Source organism: Aulostomus chinensis, chromosome 13 (assembly GCF_037954235.1).
Source record: "Aulostomus chinensis isolate RoL2024-O1b breed Wild chromosome 13, RoL_Achi_v1.0, whole genome shotgun sequence".
NCBI lineage: Eukaryota > Metazoa > Chordata > Actinopteri > Syngnathiformes > Aulostomidae > Aulostomus > Aulostomus chinensis.
The window spans coordinates 6,312,474-6,334,461 of NC_141332.1; the positions used below are offsets into that span (position 1 = coordinate 6,312,474).

Here is a 21,988-nt window from a genome sequence, read left to right on the forward strand (position 1 = left end):
GCACCACTATGTGTTTGCAGTTCCTGTGTTTGTACTCTAGCATCCAACAGTGTATCCTTTTCTGTTTGTGTGCATGTTGAAACCCAGTAAAACTGAAACCCCTCTTCTCTCCTCAGGGGTTCAGGGCAGTTGACTGGGGAAGAAGAGGTCTGTTTGGATAGAAGTAGACAGAAATAGCATCTCCATATCATCCAACCTTTTTTGTAATTCTGACTGACTGAGCTGGGAATTGGTTGGCATGTGCAGCATCGTTGTCATGTAGAGGACATGGTGCATCATTGGCATGCTACAGCTTTGACATACTGTGTACCACTTTTTACCTTTTAACCTTTTTGTCAGCAGCTGTGCTTCAGAGGGGATGACTGCTAAATGTGCCTGCTGTTTGTTTTGCAGGTGCCCCAGAGCAGTACACTCGGGAAGAAGCCAGAGCTCCACCTGAACAGCACCTTCGTACCGCTTACCAGCAGAGAACTAAGCTCTGATATCTGGTAGAAGAACTGCTCCACTGGCACAGGCCTACAGACCGGTTTACAGACTGCTTTTCACTGATTTTGCTGATTTTGGATATGGGGTATCTGGTTTTTGGACTGTGTACAGACATGGTTTGGGACTGGTTTTGGGTCACTTCATCCCATGTTGTCAACAAGACTGCTTACAGCTTGATGGTGGTAGGGTATGTAGACTGAGGACTGCTTCACAAATTCAGAACTCATAGTTTACTGATACTGAGTGGAGACTGACATGGTGTAGGATGTGCGGCCCCCACCACTAGCAAAGATTTATACAATGTGTGTGCTTCTTGTACTGGACCAAGGGTCATCGACTGGTCAGAGAGCTGGTCACCAGTTATGGACTTGCTGATGTAGGAACTGGGAATGCTGCTGAAGTGGTCCAGGACCCTGCAACAGCACGACCTTGGAACACAAAATCAAGGCTGAGCCCATGAGGGGCATCAGCTCACTCACCAGCTCAGTACCTAGAAAACCAGACGAACTTTCAGCCACTTGGAATGTTGGATTACTATCAAAATAAAAGTAGCGTAATCTTGTAATGCCAGTCGGTCTGCTACCAAGCTGAGTTCTCAGAAAATCCATCTACCTGACAACTAGGTGGCTTGTCCTTAATGAGGAGGACGTCAAACAATAATTTTGGAATACCAGTCCACCTTAAAACAACAAGTCAACCTCTACTGCTAGCTACCTGGTCTGGCTGTCAGCCACCCAAGTCACTGGCTTGCAAAATGGATTCCAGCGAGATGCAAAGTGACGTGCAAAGCAATGGCTGCTCAAATGGGAAGAGGAAACCAACCAGTTCTTGTACTGGAGTGAAGTGCTGGTCCGGCTGGTGAGCTTGCAAACCTTTACCACGGAGATAATGACAGCACAAAGGACTGGGCTTTTTCTACTTGCATGATCACCCATTTAGATAAAAAAAACAAAATCAAAGGAACTTAGATAAAAGAGTGAATGACACAATCATTGCTGCAGCCTCTTTTAATGTGGAGGGGAAACTTCTGTTGATACGTTTCTTTTCTGTTCAGCCATCAAGTTACAAGAAAAGTGGAGCAAAAAAGGAGATTCCCTCCCAAAAACATTCAGATATTTCCATTATTTATTTTGTTTTGTTTTATTCAAAAAGGTTTATCCTTCTAGAAATTTGGTGATATTTTTACCAGACTTCTTGTTTTTTTAGTGTTTGTTTGTTACAATAATCTCTGTACAGCTTCCATTACGTATGCATATATCTATAGATGCCAGTGATTTGTTCCCTCCAGCTTCTGTTAGCGCCCAGAGAAGTGAGGATGGACGGACAAATGGATGGATGGATGGATGGATGGATGGATGGATGGATAGACAGACAGATCGGCAGATGGATGGATGGATGGATGGATGGATGGATGGACAGACAGACAGACCGACAAGCAGATGGATGGACAGATGAGTGGGTTGATGCATAGACAGACAAATGTACAGATGGGTGGATGGATGGATGGACAGATGGATGGATGGGTGGATGGATGGATGGTTGGATGGATGGACAGACAGACAGATTGGTGGATGAATGGATGGACTGACTGACAGATGGATGGATGGATGGATAGACTGACAGACGGGTGGGTGGATGGATGGATGGATAGACTGACAGACAGGTGGATGGATGGATGAATAGCCTGACAGGCGGGTGGATGGGTGGATCAACAGTACAACCCCATAAGTGGACGGATGTGTAGAACCGGTCTCTGGATCAGGCCCGTCCCGTCAGCAGGGGGCAGCAGACTCCAGCTGAACCACATTCTTCTTTGTGAGCTTTAAGAAACCAAGATTATGACATAATATTTAAGCAAAGTGAGTAATGTTTGAAACCTAACCAGAGGTACCGTCATTGTCCTAATAGAACCAGTGAACTCTGGGTATTTGAGGTTGTTTGATACGATGATTAATATTTGAGTTGTTATATTCAATGGCAATATTCAGTCTAGTGGGTGTCTTTTGGTTTCTGCTGATTTCTTTGAATATTCTTTGGATATATTGGTTGAAATAATTTAACTGAGAACAAATAAAATCAAATGAGTTGTTTTATACATTTGGTCTGACACAATCAGCCGTCTGGTGTTTCTTGTTGCTGCCTCAGATTTGTTTCAACCTTTCAACTGCGACCTTCCTCATGAGCCTTCATCCTCTGTTTCGCACCTCCTCCTCCTCCTCCTCCCTCTCTGGGTTTTATCAATGTTCACCCTCTCAGAGGAGGGACGGCCTCCTGCTCTGACACCAGCTTCACACTCTGCTGGTCTAACCTGAGCTCAGCTATACTGAGGAGCAGTGAGTTGAGCTCCATTCTCATCTTAATGCTCCTCCAGCAGCAAACGTGCTCATCATGCAGCCTAAAACATGGAAACACGCTTGCTGGCACAGCGTGAGGGATTCATGGCAGTAACACGGTTCCTGACAGATTTATTGTTGACCACAAATTTGACCCCAGTGACTTCTTGAAGTATCTTGTATTGTTTTTTACTTTTGGTAGACCAGGATTTATTTTCAATTTCCGTCAAAGGCTCCTTTTCTTAGTAATGAGAGAAGCTTGGCGACTCGTCCAGCTTATTCTTCATTCCCTCTCTCACAATGGAGGCCTCGTGAAACGGCGCTGTGCCGTGGAACAGCAACCCAATCACTCATTAAACAATCTAAACAATTTCAGGTTTTGTAATTTAGAAACGTTAGTTCTTTCTAATTAATTTGCAGATCTTGAAATGACATTTACTGATGGAAAATAAGCTTTTATAATGTGTCTGGTATTTTATGATACAGTCTGGTCTGATTTTAGAGGGAAAAACAAATAAATGTGCTGTAGACACACACACACACACACACACACACACACACCGCTGATCACATGATGGGGTTGAATGAGCTGGTTTGTCTGGCCACCATGACAAAGTAGAAAGACCTTAATTGATTGTACATTAGCATTGTTTCCATGGTAACGCCAAACCCTTAAGGGAGCAGCCTGATCACATCTGAAGTGACTGCTGAATGTTGGCTTGTGGTTTCTTCAGAAGGTGTCAGAGGTTTGCTGGACTCACTTCAGAAAATGGTCCAGCAGGAGGCAGCAGACGTGTCTCACAGAGTTCAAGCGTTGAAGTCTGACAGCTGCTGTAAATGTACAGCCGGTTTAGTTTGTGGTTGGTTGTTTTTCTTGAACTGAAGCGCGACAAACCTAATCATTCCTGGACAGAAACCTCATCTGTTCAAAACTTGTTTTTCTGGAGACCTGAAAATAAAACAAGCATTTCGTGCTGCTGTGCACAAAGTGAACAAGTTCTGAAGAGTGAAGTGAAGAGCAGGAATACAGGTTAAAGTTCTAAAACTTCTTTGGCTTCTTCTCATTTCACCAAACCTGAACAAGACCACGTTCCAAGTCAGGATTTTACTCCAGAATATTATAGGACGCCCAGTTCAACGGCCTCTCGTGAGCGTCATCCTCCGCTCATAAGAGCGTCAGAGCAAGTGCACATGCAGCATCTCTGGGAGGACACAGTGCCTCAGCTCCTTTATGCTGAGTTGATTTATATTCTGTAGCAAAAATACAACTAAATTCCGTAATTGCGTGCTCCACTCACAACCCTCTTGCTGGGGGGCCACAGTGAGGACCACTGCTCCACCAGGCCGCCTCGTCCCAGATCCTACTGGACCGAATGGATCAAATTTTTTGATTAGAAAGAGTGATTTTGAGAGCAGGGTGACACTGACAACAATTTAACCACCAATTTATCCGTTTTACATTCAAAGCAGCAGAGGAAGCCACGGCTGGGACGGTTACATCCAGGTGGCCCGCTGCTAACTTGAATGTGGACCAGTGAGTTGATTGTGCAGCTCCTAAAGACTTTCCCAACAAGAGCAGAACCCATATGTCAAATTGTGGCAGCCAGTCATTTTGGAAGTTTTGTGTGAGGCTTGAAACAACTTGGAGAATCAGTAACAACAGCGCAGCCTGCAGCCTCCGCCCGTGCTGCTCTGTAGCTTCAAACCCTTCTGGGCTTCCAGGAAATTCTTGCATCCACCACAACAAAAGATGCCGACCTTCAGCTGGCGTTAATCTCCCCTACTTTTAACCATACTCTTCTCTTCTCTTTTCAACGCGCTGTGCAGAGGTCACGGCCATTCCACACGTCTGTGAGATCAGGATGCCTGAACTGTAGCGGCGACGACATGACATGACGTCTCCTCCATGAAGTCTTCGGAGACTACAGGGCGTGAAATTACAGTAATTCTAATTGTCCGTTGCTCAGCGAAGTAACAAATCTCCAGTGAGAAGGTGACAGGGGTTTTGAGTTAACCGCGAACTGAGCGAGCAAAGCAGTTCATTGCATCACATATGGAGGTTTATTTTTGAAATATTGACACAACACTCAAACACTAACCATTTTTTTGCTAGCATCATCATTTGTTTACAAAACTGCCATTTACGGAAGGACAGTAAAGCTCACACAGTGGACTGGATCGCCTTAGCGACCCCTGACGGAGTTTTTCTGGACATGCAGACTGAGTATTTCTTGTCCTTTTTCCCTTGTAAGTGATGACAGTGGTCATTTTGTTGTGTTCATACGTCTGCAGTCATTGTTTTCCCTTTCACAAATAGTGTGCTTCTGTAAAGAGACATGATGGTTCCGACCCAGTGAGCCACTGATTCATCAGCACAGCTCCTGAAGCTGTGAGCTACGTGGCCAGAGCTGTCTAAAAAAATAATATGTCAGCCTGTGATTTTTTTTCTTTAACTAAAAAAAAATAATGAAACTATTTACTCCTTCACAATGTCAAAAGTTCACAATTAGGGCAAAATATCATTACATTTTGTAAGGCCTTGAAATGCGCATAGAAAAGTCCACCTGATTCAGAAACCCAAACCACGCGTTGCAGATGGGAAACACATGACAGGCAATAATTTATGTAAACAGTTGCAGCAGACGGCTCGGTGTCGCAGCAGCGTTCAGCAGCTACTTTTTGTGCTCTGATAGGTTTCCCATATATCTGACAGCTGGCTGGAGCTCTGCAGTATTGTTGTAATGACTGATGTCCAGAAGCATTTGGTCGATAAGTAAGGCCTCGCTGCTCTGAACAAGTTACCGTGAGGGGGGTCGGTGACTGGAATCCTCAGGTGTCTCAAACACAGCCCCACGTAGACGTCCTCGATATAAACAGCTTTAACGTCTTTCGATGCCTCCACTATCAGTTTGGATAAATCCAGCGAGAACACGTATCCCAGTCCCAGGGCGTAGGGTGGATACGTCGACTCAGGGAAGGCGGAGGTGGGCAGAAACCACTTGGAGTTGTGGTCACGAAGAACAGGAGCACCCCTTACCACCAGTCCTGTCAGGTACCGCTGTCTGGGGGCCTCCGACAGCATGGCAACGAGGTTGTGGACATTTAGGAATATGTCTGTGTCGATCTTCATGGCGTAGGAGGTTTGTGGGCAGTGGGCGCTGAGCCACTCAAACATGAGCATGGTTTTAATGGTGAGGTTATTGTAGCTGTCCAAGAAGTCACTCTGGAGAATGTCTCGGTGCTCCTGGCTCTCCTGGAACACCTACGGGCACATAGAGCGACGCTATGTTGAATGCCTACTCACCACGACAAGCACTCACAAATAACACTGTCATTAATTACATATTTTATACACAGCTAATCAAGATTAATGACATGTACAGAATAAATTCGGACCGTGACAAGCGTTTAAAATGCGTTTGGTAAATGAATATACTTAGCATACTAGATAATTACAAACTTTAGCAGCTGACACCGTTGTTATTTTCCAAGTATTCAGAGGGCAAAAACAGAAGCCAAGTGTAAAATGCGTAGTAAAAACCTCACGATCTGATTGACTGATAAATGTGATCATGTGTACCACTGGTATGACACCATACCGGCGTGGAGAGTCTCTGGGGGCGGGGCCTCACTGACTACTATACAAAAGCACAACTTTTGTATTTGGTTCACTTGTGGGTTAGACTGGATCATACTTCACGGAGAAAGCATTTCCCTGCTGTGTCTTGTCTCTCAGGGTTAGCACAGATAGCTTTGCTTGTTGTAGTTAGCTGCTGTCAATCCGTTTGCTGTGTTAGCTTTGGGGCTAGCATTAGCCAGCCTCATCCCACAGCTGCCGAGGCCATCAGACCCCCAGCTCATTTGCTCTCACGTTGGGCCTTGTTGTTGTTAAACTGTCATCCAGCAGGCGCCTGCATGTTCACTGAGCATACGCTGCCTCTTCTCCAATTTCCGGTAGATTAGACAAAACAAGACATATCACTGCGCTTCCTCCCAGCTCTCCTCTCCAGGCTGCACTCACAAAAGGAACATGTTATTTTTCAACCCTAACTTACACTCCCACTAAAACACTCGATCATCTATCAGTGTGTGCATGTCTGTCCATGATTCTCTCTGAGGTCTCTGCTCTCCAGAGTGAAGTGGCGCTCTCATTATTAATTAAAAGCAGCACTATGTTCACATCCTCGCAGCTGATTCAGTCTGTGTACCAGGTTCCGAGCACTGCCAAAAAATGGACTGAGCTTTGAGAATGAGTAGAGATTCATTATGTAAGATACTGCCTGGTGCTGCTTCAATGTTGAAGTGCCTCAGCGTGCGGATCAAATAACCTACTCGTCATATTTGAATAGTTCTTCTGCTTGGCTGCAGCTACACCCTGACATCAACCTCTTCTCCTCCCTCTGCTCTGATGAACTTGTGTTTTACACTCGCTGAAGGATCTGCAGGATTTTGCAAACAGCAAGAACAGAGAAGTGATTCTCACCCCAAAGCGATCAGCCACTGATCTGTTTTCCAGTTTGAACATTCTTTTTTTTTTTTTTTGATGGTGTAAAGAGAAATTGAAAGGAAACTCAGTTTAAAATAATTCATCTCACTTGCTCCTCAGATGCGTTGCCCTCTTTAGACCGTCCCAGCAGGAAGTAGTGGCCGACCACCCGGCCCTGCACCGTGGTTTCTTTGCCCCATGTCTTACGGATGATGTCGCGAGCCTCTTTGTTGTGAGGTTCAACTGGGATCATAAGAACCAAGAATGGGCTGTCTTGCTGGCATTTTTGGGCTTCATTTATTATAAAATTATACTTGTGTGGATAGGTCACAAAATACTCCGTTACTGAAGGTTCAGCTTGAGAGGTCTGTGTGACAGAGAGGGTTGGTGGTTAGTGAGTGTTGCAACTAGGAAGGAGACAGATGGAAACGTGCTACAGTTCAGCGAAGCCTCGGCCACAAGACTGTGTTCACAACACAGTTTGATTCCTTTCCCCGAAAACTTGGTGTGCGGTCGCTGCTCTGCGTGAGAGGCGGAGCTACGTGGAGGACGTTTCGCCAATGGGACTAAAAGGCTTCTCAACCCCCAACTTGGACCCTTTCTATTTCTTCTCCATCCATCCATCCGTCGTCTTCTGCTTATTCCTACATTAAGGGTCGCGGGGGGGTGGAGCCTATCCCAGTGTCAACGGGCGAGAGGCGGGGTTCACCCTGGACAGGTCACCAGTCCATCGCAGGGCCAACATACAGAGATAAACAACCATTCACACTCACAGTCACACCTACAGTCAATTTAGAGTATTAATCAGTCTCGTCCCCAAATTGATGTCTTTGGACTGTGGGAGGAAGCTGGAGTACCAGAGAGAACCCACACAGGAACAGGGAGAACATGGAGACTCACACAGAAAGATCCTGTGCCTGAGCCGGGACTCAAACCCAGAACCTTCTTGCTGTGAGGCCACAGTGCTGACCACTGCACCACCGTGCAGCCTCTATTTCTTCTCCTTACACAAAAAAACAAATGTACCCTCAGCCAAGGAAGGTGATGGCTCATGCTACAGGCAGCATGGCCTAGTGAGGGAGGCAGGATAGTAACCATGACATTGTGTTGAATCTGTTGATGGATAAACATTTAAGCCCTGATATGATGAACAAATACAGAGACGTCACAACTGGCGGTGGACTTCCGGGTGGCTTGGTGATGTGCATACAAACTTGGCGGCCATGTCTGGGAATTGCTTTGTGAGCACTGGCCGCCCGTCATTGGCAGCCAGTCCCTCCCACCTCGGACTCGTCGCTAATGATGTGCTGACAAGTATGCCTCGGTCTCTACGCCAACTGCTGAATGTAAGGACATCAAATTGTACGCATCATCTAAATGAAACCACTACATATTAAACTTGAAACACCTGCATTCTCACTGAAAAGATGCTTGAAATGTGCATGTAACAGTACAACGTCCAGAGCAGTATTCCCTGCCAGTGGACTCCTGCTCGTGAACCATCCATCACAAACAATCAAGCATCCACACTCACACAAAGGAAGTGAGTGAAAATGTTGCTTTGTGTTCAGAGTTTAGCTAACCGCTAACACCAGTTTGGCTAACTGCTACCTTAGCAGGTGCTGTGACCTTTCTGCGAAGTGAGGAATGATCATTGCGTGGTTTAATAGCAGTTTGTCTTGTTTGAAAGTTGTCACACTCAGAGTGGCGCCACACACACGTGGCCTACCACATATATTATATTGTCATAGTTTAGTTTTCAACTTGCTTTTAAAAACACAACTCTACCCTGCTGCCAGCTACCACCAGGAGACAGTTGGGTGACCTGGGAACTGACGTTTTACTGCACGCGCACATGTTAAATGTATGTTAAACTTGCTCTGCGGGATTTGCTGGACTGCTGTTTTGGTTTATAAAATATATATATATATGTTAACAAGCAACTCAGCATAATAAGCTAGGTCCTAGCGTGAGCCGAACCTCAACAGGATCAGCGGCGTGTTCCTCCTGACCAACGTTGGGTGCTGTTTGGTCCTTTAACAGCTGATGGTGGTGTCAACATGATTTCAGAGAGAAGCCAAGAAACAAAGGCCTACTTACATTCATAATGTCGTTGGCTTTGTTTGACCAGGAACCTGTCCAAATCTGTGAAGGCCATTGTCTGTCGAGGCTTGAAATGTAGAAAACAAGCACAATTCCCATAATGATGACAAGCAGGAAAATACCCAGGCATCGCCGAGTTCTGGTCCAGGGAGTCTTTTTGCTGCCGAAACAAAAGTGGAAAACGATGTCCTTAATGCTCCTTAACTGCACATCACAAGCACTTTACTGTCCATTACTGGCTGGCAGGAGCAGGAAGTACAGCTGCCCAGTATGCAGGCATCCGTTATTAACGGTGATTCATCCATGGCTGTTTACAGCAAAGAGAATTCATTCATCTCTGAACCCATCAGAAACCACCAACACACAAAATGCTGAGCAATTATGAGCACTAAAACATTTGTATAGAAATGTGTGATGAATGTTGACAGGACGTAGCCGCGCAGCGACGCGTGTTGTACAGGGATCCTCAGTAAGCCGCCTGTAGGGAGGTTTGGGAGGTTTCCCGGTCCGGCCGGAGCATTTTTGTTTTTTTGTTTGTAGGCGACCTTTATATTCCCCTTTGCCCTCACGGCTGCAGCACTACAGACAGGTACGCTGCTAATCCACAAGCGACTGCACTTGCACGTCACCCTCAACCCCATCCCAGGATGCGATACCAACAATGCCACAGACAGCCTGTTACTGAGTCACCCAGACTTGCCTGCTGCCAGTGCAATTTTTAACTTTCACTTTCGTTTTCAGAGCAGTTTTTAAAGTTTTAACCAGTTTGTCAAACAGAAAGGGATGTTTGGTTTGATTCTTGCATGGATGCTCGTGTGGAACTCCTAGAGGATCCACCACAGGACAGAAATCCATTTGTCCCTCTTCCTTGTGGTTCTTTGTGTTTGTATTTAAATGGAAAAGTGTTCCTAACCCAGGGTGGGCAACCATGTGCCATGGAGGGCCGTGTGTGTGCAGGTTGTCCTTCCAACCCAACCCTTCAACAGGTGATTCCACTGATTAACACTCTTCTGTGGCTGAAGGTGTGTTAATCAGTGGAATCACCTGTTGAAGGGTTGGGTTGGAAGGACAACCTCTCCATGGCACGTGGTTGCCCACCCCTGTCCTAGCCCCTCCTGAGACGTTTGTTTTGCATTCATGACAGAGCTCGCGTTTGGCATTATTCAGCTATTAATTTAAGTCAAAATGGAAATGACATTTTTTTGAGTTTGTATTTTTGTTGTTGTTTTGAATGAAAAGGGTGTTTTGTTTTGAATACTACAGTTTTATCACATGTGGCCTGACGACTCAATAAACGGACCTTTGTCTCTTTGAAAACATCCTTTGTGGTCCTTGAAAATGTGTATTTCTGTCCCCCTGATGTCGTTTCTAAGCTCTGGATGTGTTTCACATGTATTTGGTCCTCTTACATCCACTACCAACAACAGAAAGCAGGAGCTCCTGGACTGCAGGCTCACTGTGTGTGAGACATGCACAATCTCATTGCAAAAGATTGAATTACTCCTGCCGGTGCATGTTATCTAATGACGGTTTAATATGGTGATCATGTGGTGGGCTGGCGCTGATGAGCAACTACCTGTCACGTGACTGCAGCTGCTGGGGCGATGGTGACCACTCACTTCCTGCTTTATCACAGCTGCAAAATAATGTCATGCAATTCACACCCAAAACAAAAGGACAAAAATGTCAGACAAACCACACTAAAGCTCTTTACAGACAGGTTAGTTTGACTTGGGGGGGAGTCATTCTTACCAGGGATGTTCGTTCCGTCACGTCTAAGTCAGTAAACAAAACGGAGTATGTCAGTAAAATTTAAAGCGACTTTAACCTTCTGTTAAACGGTCTGGAAAAATTACCGTAGGTAATATTCATCCTGTGCGAATGCGGCCCTCTGTAGATACGTACGTCATATTCTGCCACGTCCTGCTGCAAACATAGTTTGCCACACTTTGACGAAGCACTCATTTTTGCGGGCAATAAAAATGGTCCAGCGTTTGCCACAGGCCTACCATCGACATGAACCCGTACGCCAAAGAAGATCCAGGGAAAAGCTCAAGAGGTCTCAACCACTGCTCAGAGGCATGAAACGTCTGGTTGTTTTAGTTTTCATGTCATTGTTTCTTCATACCAATAGCACTGTGTGCACGATGCTGATTATGGTCACATTCCACGTTCGGCTAATTTGGACCTGAGCCCCGAAGGGGGGTGACGACCTCATTGTATCTGTTCTGTGTATTTCTTGAGACCTCAATTTGACCCCTAAACCTGCTCAAAAAACTCACCAAATTTTGATTTTTGCACCAATTTTGGACATCAAACCAACGCTGCCTGCTCCGAGGGAGTGAATGGCACTTTAATACTTGACTTGTGACGCTGTGCTGAACAAGTCAAGTCAAGTCAGTTTTATTTGAACGGCGCCAAAGCACAACCAAGTTCTCTCATGACACTTTACAAGTTGAGCAGGTAGAGGAAGATCTGGCCGAAGTCATGGGATTTAACAAGATTTGTTCTCTATCAAATCCTGGGAGAAAGTGGGGGAAATGTGTGTGTGTGTGTGTGTTGAATGGAGGTCATTCTTGAAGGATTCGGCCGACAGATCTAGATACGTACAGTTTATTATACACCAAACTGGTGCGACCTCTGGTGGTGTTGTCATTTATTTCACAGTAATTACAGGCTCTGTTTAGGGTGCGAAGGCCCGTACCAACGCTGCTTGCATCTTTAATTATGAGTTATGATGACTCTTCAGCTGATGCTGCCCTGCCCCACCAACATCCTCCAGAACCTTGACAAACATGTATTTCTGGGAAACAGTACAAATTTCAGGCTGTCAGAAACAGCTTTTTATCACCTGTGCAATGACCTCGCCACTCTCATACACCTGCAAAGCAATGTGATGAGGAGGCCTGTACCTCTGGGTGTTCGCCGCTATGTTGGATGCTGTTGGCCTGTGTGGAAACCACAGAAATGCAATACCTAAAGGCAGCAACATGGCATCCACATGGCAACAAGACAGTGACAGCAGGGCATATACAAACTTTCACCTCCCACGTCTACTAAAGTTACTGAGATTTCTCGTCCTGTGTGAATTGGCCATTTATATGACAGACATCCTGAGGTAAAATTATTGGATCCCACGTCCCCACGTCAAACGAATCCCATCCGAACAGGGCTTTAAACAACAAAGCCCAACAGCAGAAACACATGAAGCTCGTGCTACATTCAGGGCCTCTCACCCTCAAAGTCACCCACTCAGAAAAAAGGAACTTCAACAGCAGCACAGATAAAATACTGACTCTTGAAAATGTACCTGACATAACACAACAAGTGTGAGACACGCTCATAAATGTTGTAGACACGTGTCGTTCATGCAGTATCAGACACCCAAGCAAGAGTTATGGGTCGTCCGAAAGGCTGCATTTGTCCAGAAATGAGCTGAAAGGCTTGTGGAGTCTCTCCACTCAGAAACTGACTGACAGCAACATTTTTAAACTCTGACGAGCCACGCTGACACGTTGGCTTTCCCTCCTTGATCCTTTCATTTTAACTGAGTGCATTTTGAATGAACTTCATTGAAATCGTCACTTACCTTTTTGGTACAGAGTTTTCAGGCATGTTGGAGAGGGAGGGAAGAAGCTGAAGTCGCTGTGAAGCTAGCAGCCAGGAAGCAGCTCAAATGAAGATGTTGCTCTCGCTCTCTGTGACTGTGTGTGTGTTTATGGCCAAGAGTGTTCGACGCATCAGGCCTCCTCCCCAGCAGAGAGCAAAAACATGAAAAACATGATCGTCACACTCAAATATGAGTGCTGGGTGAGACGTGTCCTAACAGGCAGACCGACTGTAGCACAGACTCATGATTGCAACACTACCACCCTGAGACGAAAGCGGCACAGAAACACTCCCTGTCTTATCTCATCTCCAGAATCTCCTTTCCCTCTTATCTCCTTCCTCCAGTTTGAGCTCTGTCCTGCAGAGTGGTGGACGAGCCCTGTCCTCTACTTAAGACCCATAAGCCAAATTTGTGACATCACTACTAGAGTGAAGCCGATCAATAGCCAGTCAAATGGGCAGATGAAACTCGAAGCCTCCAGTGCAGAGGATGGAATAAAAATAAGACATCTGACATCCAGCACTTAAACGTGGAAATCAGAGATATTTTATATTGATAGTTGACAGATTTGGGATGTTTGATGACACAATCAGACACCATTTCTGAACAGCAGGTGATTTTAGTGCCGTTTCATGACAGCGCGATGAAAGACGTCCATTAATTGTAGCTGACTTGGAGCACTTTGACGAACACATCCTCAAATACAGAGGCACACGGCAAAACTCTGACCAGTCGCATGGTGGGCTTGGATGAGACAGGGTTGAATGAAATGAAAATTCTGTTCTCCTGGCTGGAGCTGTAGCGCTCCACCTGAGGCTCCAACTGACGCTCCACCTGATGCTCCAAATGAGGCTCCAACTGACGCTCCACCTGATGCTCCAAATGAGGCTCCATCTGAGGCTCCACCTGAGGCTCCAACTGACGCTCCACCTGATGCTCCAAATGAGGCTCCATCTGAGGCTCCACCTGAGGCTCCAACTGAGGCTCCACCTGAGGCTCCATATGAGGCTCCATCTGAGGCTCCACCTGAGGCTCCAACTAAGGTTCCATCTGAGGCTCCAACTAAGGTTCCATCTGAGGCTCCACCTGAGGCTCCAACTAAGGTTCCATCTGAGGCTCCAACTGAGGTTCCATCTGAGGCTCCAACTGACGCTCCACCTGATGCTCCAAATGAGGCTCCATCTGAGGCTCCACCTGAGGCTCCAACTGAGGCTCCACCTGAGGCTCCATATGAGGCTCCATCTGAGGCTCCACCTGAGGCTCCAACTAAGGTTCCATCTGAGGCTCCAACTAAGGTTCCATCTGAGGCTCCACCTGAGGCTCCAACTAAGGTTCCATCTGAGGCTCCAACTGAGGTTCCATCTGAGGCTCCAACTGACGCTCCACCTGATGCTCCAAATGAGGCTCCATCTGAGGCTCCACCTGACACTCAACCTGAGGCTCCAAATGAGGCTCCATCTGAGGCTCCACCTGACGCTCCAACGGAGGCTCCACCTGAGGCTCCACCTGAGGCTCCACCTGATGCTCCACCTGACGCTCCAACGGAGGCTCCACCTGAGGCTCCACCTGACGCTCCACCTAAGGTTCCACCTGAGACTCCACCTGACGTTGGTGCAGAATGTAAATTAACACTGTCAGCTAATGTGCATTCTGAGAATTGGCTGACGTCCATGCAACACTCATCTTGAAAACAGTGACATTTGCCAGTGTTGCACTTGCAGGGGGGTGACTTCTGATGAACATGTCCTTCAGGTGAAGTGGCACGAGTCAGTGACACATCTCACTACACAGATCTCCTCCAGACTTCTTTCTGATGATTCCTGTCATTTCTCTAGTCCAGGCGTCAGGAGAACCCGTGATGCTCTCCAGCCAGCCCAGCACCACAGCCTCCATGCCACTGGTGGTCCCTGCTGCATTTTACATGCACACAAAACTGACTGTAAGTTAGCACAGCAGCTTGACATAAATTAACATTGTGCTCCACAAAATAAAACACGGCAGATTTTATTGCTCTGATTTCAAAGCATTTACTTGTCTTCAAAGCAGCAGTTGCTAACAGACTACAAATGTCATCATAGAAAAGCAGAAAAGGCACAAAGCTGATTGTTGTCGCGTGGAAATCGTGGATCCATATTGTAGCTTGTGCATCGCACAATGAGAGCTCTGTACTTCTGGTTACTGCATTTACACTTCTTTCAGTCTTCAGTGTGTTTCCAACATGGCAGCTAGGGGACAAATGATCTACTTCACTGCTAAACAGCACACGGAGTTTTGTTTCTGTTGGGGCGACGCATCAACGGGTGGAGAGCAGCAGTGCTGCCTCGTCTGATCATTTTTACAATGAGCCGAGCTGCTCATTTCATGTTGAACGGACTTATTTGCCAAAAGAAGAACCTAATTAGGGTTGTCAGGTGGAGCAGTGGTCCTACCTGTGGCCCCTAGCAAGAAGGTTGTGGGTGGAGCCCCGGCTGCAGCATGGGGTCTTTCTGGGTGAGTCTCCATGTTCTCCCTGTTCCTGCTGGGTTCTCTCTGGTACTCCAGCTTCCTCCACAGTCCAAAGACATCAAGAGGGACCAGGTTAATCCAGACTCTAAATTGACCGTAGGTGTGGCTGGGAGAGCCAATGGTTGTCTGTCTCTATGTGTTGGTCCTGCCATGGACTGGTGACCTGTCCAGGGGGAAGGCTGCTGGGATAGGCTCCACCCCCACCACCCTGAACAGGAGAAGAGGGGGAACATGGAGGGATGGAGGGATGATGGATGGAATCAAATTAGCTTCATGTAAATGTCAAATCTCCATATGAGATCCACAAGGGGAGGCGTGGTCTCTCCATAGAGAATTAATTGAATGCATTCATCAATCATCAATCATTCCCTGCAGATGAACATTTAATGTCCAGGAATTCAGATTAAACACACTGTGACCGCCCCTGAGGCTAACAGGCCGCTGACGCCATCCTCCAGATGTAAACAAGGTTTGACCGCACTGGGTAGATGTGATGGTCCAGCGCACGCTTGTTCAGGCATCTAAAAATGTCCCTTTAAAAAAGGCATTGACATTTTTGTCAGGCAGAATATTTGCCACTCCCCAATTATTCCTCTGACAAATGTATCAGATCTACAAGTGACAGGTTTGTCAGTAATGATTCTTTCTTTCATTATTTTATCCAGTTGCTCATAAAAGCCTGGTGATGAATAAAAAGCTTCCTCATTGTCAAACACGAGGCTTCCCTGACAGAACTTTCCTGCATGTAAAGGACTGGAGATGAGAAAAGCTCTTCGCTGAAGGAAGGAGGGGCTGCTCTGGAAGGAGCCACCCAGAGCGTCATTGAGGAAGCCACAGCAGCTCTGGGTTTATCTGTGTGACTTGACAGGAAGGCACGTGTTCTTTTCATGTTGTGACGAAACACAAAAGTGTCCTGTTGAATTTTTCATGTGCTTCCTGGATTGAACGGTTAAACGTCTGTCTTACATTAAAGGAGAAAGAGAGAGAGAGATAGACAGAGATATTATTAGTCTTCCTGACTCCCGAGGACAAACAGCTGTTTCTTGGCTCGTCTTTATGGGAAATCATAGCTGTTGTATGGATGTTGTTGTTACAGTGGATTTATAGGAAGTGTGCTTTAATTTGCAGACTCAAGAGACTGATAACCTGACATCTGTTTCCCACTCCTTTCTTCCTTCTTTCATCTGCATTGTAAGACCCATAATAGCTGCAACAGGCTGACTGACTGGTGCGCACTTGTAGTTTGCACATGCAATTGAAAACGTTCTTGCCACGGATTTGAGTCTCATTCTAATCATACTGAGAGTTTCTGGTGTTGGGGCTTCATGCCGTCTAATAAAAGCTGCGTCCTGATGCGACTGCTTTCATGGAACTTGAGTCTGTAACGTGAAGTGGAACAACGGCCGTGACAAGGGTGACTTATTAAAATGAACAACAGTGCCCCCGTGTGGATGCAGTAGGGAGAGGGGAGGCTGCAGTGTGTCAGAATGATCCTGTGGGTGACACTGTTGCTAATAAAGTTTGCATCTCTTTTAGCAACGAATCAGTAGAATAGAAGGAGTCCCAGTTTGTTTTTTGCTTTTGACTGTGAGGAAGACGCTGCAGCAGCGTGTTGACGCGCCTCCATATTGCCACAGAATGACTCAGCCATGTGACTGACCAGGTCCAAACATGACCTCTTCTTCTTCTTCTTCTCACTTTTTTCACCATTATTTCCTGTCCTATATCTTACTCATGTGACATGTTTGTCTTACTGATGATATCACCTTCTTTTCTCTTCATAAACTTCATGTGTCACTCAGTGATGCACTGAAATAACAGTTCATCAATATCTAAGAGTGACTGAGGACATGATTGGGACTCCATATTTACGTCTTGTCCTCTGTCCGCTTCCTCCTCTGTTCCAAAGCTTTTCCAGATGTTTGTTGTGGGTGCCCACACACTGAGGTGACAAAAGAAGATCTTCACAACATCAAAACTGAGAGACGTCCCAGTTCTCAGACGACTGGGCCATGTCAACACCAGTGTTTTGGCCAGTAGCTGATACCAATGGACTGGCTTGCTTGTTGTTTTTGACCTGGTTCACATCAACACATAAGCCTTGGACATCTTATTTGCTGATAGGCTGACTGAAGGTGATCCATGGATCCCCATAAATAAACCCAACAGATTTTAGGGTAAAGTCTTGATGAAACAGTAATGGTTCAACAGATAGGGCTTTCTTGTTGTTCTATATTATATTTTTTGAAAGGTCAGAGGTCATAAAGGGAACAGTTCCCATAATGGCCAACTCCATCTGCGTCTCCCTCCACTCATCACGTCTGAACAACCTGATTTGTGAGCTGTGCTTCGCCTTTACTGAGGAGGCAGAATCCAACTGAGCACATTTACAGTGAAGCTCAGATTCTTGGGTTGTTCACAGGCGCCCCCTCTGACAGATCAAGGCCGTGCGGAGGAATGTGAAAGTCTGAAAACACTAGCCTGGAATTATGAGCGAGCCAAACCAGCATCCAACCACGACTCAAACCAGCAGGAAATATTTGCTATCTTATGAGTACACATCATCAAACTGTTCTTGGATCAGAATCATGTTGCACAGGAGACTGAAGAGCACCGGGCATGGCGGCATGCGCTCGGCACTTGGCGGCTCCTGGGTGGCCCGCCACTTAGAATGTCATCAGAACATGAGCCTGGAACACAAAGACACAAAGACTTTTTACTGTTGCTGAAACAAAATCTCTGAACTGAGCCAGAAGCTACACGTGAAAACCAAACACAGAACATGCTTCATCCGTCAGAAGCAAATCTTCATTCTAAACAACATGAATTGCATATAAAGAGAACAATTTCAGGCGGCCCGGTGGAGCAAGGATCCTCACTGTGGCCCCTCAGCAAGAAGGTTGTGGGTGGAGCCCCAGCTGCAGCACGGGGTCTTTCTGTGTGAGTCTCCATGTTCTCCCTGTTCCTGCTGGGTTCTCTCTGGTACTCCAGCTTCCTCCACAGTCCAAAGACATCAAGAGGGACCAGGTTAATCCAGACTCTAAATTGACCGTAGGCGTGGCTGGGAGAGCCAATGGTTGTCTGTCTCTATGTGTTGGCCCTGCCATGGACTGGTGACCTGTCCAGGGGGAAGGCTGCTGGGATAGGCTCCACCCCCACCACCCTGAACAGGAGAAGAGGGGGAAGATGGAGGGATGGATGGATAGATGGATGGATGGAGGGATGGATGGATGATGGATGGATGATGGATGGATGGAGAACAATTTTACATCTAAACTACAAACAAATATTTTTTTTTACATGCCAACAACAAACTGATGAACAAAGTCTAAAACACTGTCATCTTGTTGCCTTTTCATTTTGCATCAAAATACTCTGAATGCAAATGTGATGTTGAAACCAACAGAGGTTTGTTCTCGGTGCTGACATTCTAAGAGTGTAACAGTATCAGACACGGTGACAAGTGACTGACCAACAGCTCCAGATGACGTGAGTGTCCGAAGGCCGATCGCATTCTCAGGATGGACAGGATAGACAGTCCTGCAATGACACTCCATCCCGCCCTGAAGTCACTGATCGCCAAGCCAATAATGGCCCGCAGCAGCTGGATGGAAACTTGTGTTGAGCCACGAGACAACAGAGGTGCAGCACCTCAGCACATCCCTCTGCTCTATGTGAGCCAGGATGTCCTGAGGGTTGTGAAGGAATCGGCGGTGCTGTACGGCCCGCGACCAGCATGCTGGTGATGGATACAATTAGCGGGCCATGAGGATGATGAACAGAACCTACAGAACGCAAGGGTTTGTTTAGAATGGCACTTCTACTTAATTCTCAATATGATAATCAACATGGTCTCTTAATTTTTGTCCCACTCCAGGTCACCCAGCACCAGGGAATCCTTGTTTTTCATTTTGGCAGGTGGAGGACTGGACCTGCCTCGCTGAGGTTCTGAGGTGGGTTCGGTTCCAGCTGCTTCTCCTTTCACTATGGTGTCCAAGATGAAGAACATTAGAGTAAAGTTTTATATCCAAGGGGCCAAGCAGTCCTGTTTCACAGTCACTGCTGTGTAAGACCGTGTGTGTGTGTGTGTGTGTGTGTGTGTGTGTGTGTGTGTGTGTGTGTGTGTGTGTGTGTGAGAGACTGCTTGAATGACAGTGTCCTCAGGAGGTGGTTTGCTTCGTGGAATGTCAGCTATCTTATGTTTTGGCTGGCTGGAGGGTCACGCCACTCTCTCAACGATGGCAGACGATTTCTTTTGGAATGTTTCTTATTCAATTGTTTCAGAGAATGTTGTCATATTGACATTGATAGGAGTCCAGAGGCAGCGTGTGTGTGTGTGTGTGTGTGTGTCTGTGTGTGTGTCTGTGTGTATATATGTGTGTGTGTGTGAGTGTGTGTAGGCAGCTGACCCTGGTGTGAACAGGGCCACTGTGTAAGACCACAGAGAGCGCATTCTTCACCGCGACACTCACAAACTGCACTCACACACACTCCAAATACTCACTCACAGCCTCCCCCACACACACTCACGACACACACATGCAGAGGGAGCAAGAGAGTCACTGGCCATCGTTCTGTCATTCCCCTACACTCTGGCTGACACACACAGAACTCTAGAATTGTGACCCCCCCCCCCCCACACACACACACACACACACACACACACACAACACACAGTGGAAGTGTCCTACCACATAATGGCTCTTATTCCACCGCGCTGACTGTGAACTGGAGACGTGAACGTCGAGGTCTGTTTATAACGTTTCCTTTGATCGTAGCTCTGATTAAAATCCACGCAGCATCAGAGGTGTTGTCATTCATCTCATTAAACACAACACTTGAAGGTAGTTGTTTCGTTGCAGATTTTGATTTCATTTAACATGTTCTGTTAAATTAGAAACTCATCGACCTACCCACCCACCTAACTACCTACCCACCCACTTACCTACCAACCTACCTACCTACCCACCAAACTACCTACCTACCCACCTACACACCAAACTACCTACCCACCCACCTAACTAGCTACCAACTTTGAGATGATGAGCTGTTGATCATGTTCTGTTCACATGTCACTACCATATCAGGAGTTGATTGTGTATAAGTACATGACATGATTGTTTGTATTAAGTTGTGCAGGCTGCTAGTTGCACCTGAACTGTCAAGGCTGAATGACAAGAATAATGGGACAAGACGACCTGACTGTACAGGAGGCAGGAGTACTTGTCAAGAAGTGTGATATGCATGAGTGTAAAATTACATATGCAAAAAAGGTGTGGCTTCAAGCATATATTCACTGTCTGTTAATATCTTATTCAGACTCTCTGCTGCACTCTCAAGGTGCATGTAGTGGGGTCTCCAGATAGATCTGTGTCTGCTTTGTGGTGTGAAATAAAGTGTTGATTTGTCGAAAGCAGACGACTCCGGTTGATCTCTTCTCATCAACGGACCCGGTGAAGTCGGCGTACTTCAACACTACCAACCCACTTACCTACCAGCCTAACGAGCTACCTACCTCCCTACCCCTTACCTACCCACCTATCTACCTACTCAGCTACCTGCCCACCTAATCTACTGACTCACCTACCTTCCCACCTAACTAGCTACTTACCCACCCACCTACCCACTGACCTAACTAGCTAACTACCCACCCACCTAACTAGCTACCTACCATCCTACCTAACTAGTTGTCTACCCACCTCCAAACTACCTAGCTAGCTAGCTACCCACCTAACTAGCTAGCTACCTACCATCTAACTACCTACCTACCCACCTAACTAGCTAGCTAACTACCTACCTACCCACCTAACTAGCTAGCTACCTACCTACCATCTACCTACCTACCTACCCACTTAACTAGCTACTTACCATCTAACTACCTACCTACCTACCCACCTAACTAGCTAGCTACCTACCCATCTAACTACCTACCTGCCCACCTAACTAGCTAGCTACCTACCATCTACCTACCTACCCACCTAACTAGCTAGCTACCTACCCACCTCACTACCTTGACGTCCTCCCTCCCTGCCTTCCTACCTGTGGGAGAAGAGCCATCAATAATAGATATTCATACCATGACTCAGTCAAAATTTATGCTGTTAAAGGACACATTTGTCTCAAAGATTTTTCTCTGTGATTAATTAAATATCCATCTGTAATGTGGATATGTTTATAGTGAGATTTTTTTTAAATCTACAGGACTGCACAACCATAAAAGTTGTTAAAACAAGTTGGATGAACTAAAACTTGTTTAAATCCTTGCCTTGTGCATGTGCACGCGTGTAAGATGTTTTATTTAAATTCATCACTTCAGAGGCCATTGCCATTGCAAAAAACAACAACTAAAGAATGTCAGTGGCTGTGTGGACCTGCAGCTATTCTATTTATTTATTTTATAATTTTTGTTAATTGATTGAAAATTGGAAAAAAAAAGAACAGAAAAGAAAGGGAAAATGAGTGAGA

General features: G+C 46.2%; 2 protein-coding genes across 8 annotated transcripts in view; one reads left to right on the top strand and one right to left on the bottom strand.

The window, feature by feature from the left end:
- Window positions 1-4,669, top strand: part of il1rapl2 (interleukin 1 receptor accessory protein-like 2) — a 358,125-nt gene extending 353,456 nt beyond the window's left edge. For 2 of the 4 annotated variants that reach the window (XM_086222828.1, XM_086222827.1), the window contains 2 exons: window positions 117-147; window positions 394-4,669. In XM_086222828.1, coding sequence (XP_086078954.1) covers window positions 117-147; window positions 394-482 — 120 coding nt within the window. In that variant the 3' untranslated portion in view covers window positions 483-4,669. The remainder of the gene's footprint in view (window positions 1-116; window positions 148-393) is intronic. The other 2 variants (XM_086222825.1, XM_086222826.1) reach the window with 2 other exon arrangements.
- On the bottom strand, window positions 1,520-13,385 carry LOC147250679 (beta-1,3-galactosyltransferase 1-like). Of its 4 annotated transcripts, XM_086222831.1 has the most exons (6): window positions 12,998-13,385; window positions 10,985-11,044; window positions 9,406-9,568; window positions 7,415-7,672; window positions 5,622-6,081; window positions 1,520-2,306 (listed from the first exon to the last, which is right to left on the bottom strand). In XM_086222831.1, the coding sequence occupies exons 1-6, from the start codon at window positions 13,021-13,023 to the stop codon at window positions 2,245-2,247; spliced, it is 1,029 nt and encodes a 342-aa protein (XP_086078957.1). In that variant the 5' UTR covers window positions 13,024-13,385; the 3' UTR covers window positions 1,520-2,244. The 4 variants fall into 4 exon arrangements, with proteins under 4 accessions (XP_086078957.1, XP_086078955.1, XP_086078958.1 ...); XM_086222829.1 differs by lacking the exon at window positions 1,520-2,306 and having other exon boundaries at window positions 4,870-6,081; window positions 12,998-13,379; XM_086222832.1 differs by lacking the exons at window positions 1,520-2,306; window positions 7,415-7,672 and having other exon boundaries at window positions 4,870-6,081; window positions 12,998-13,379.
- Window positions 13,386-21,988: the final 8,603 nt, after the last annotated feature.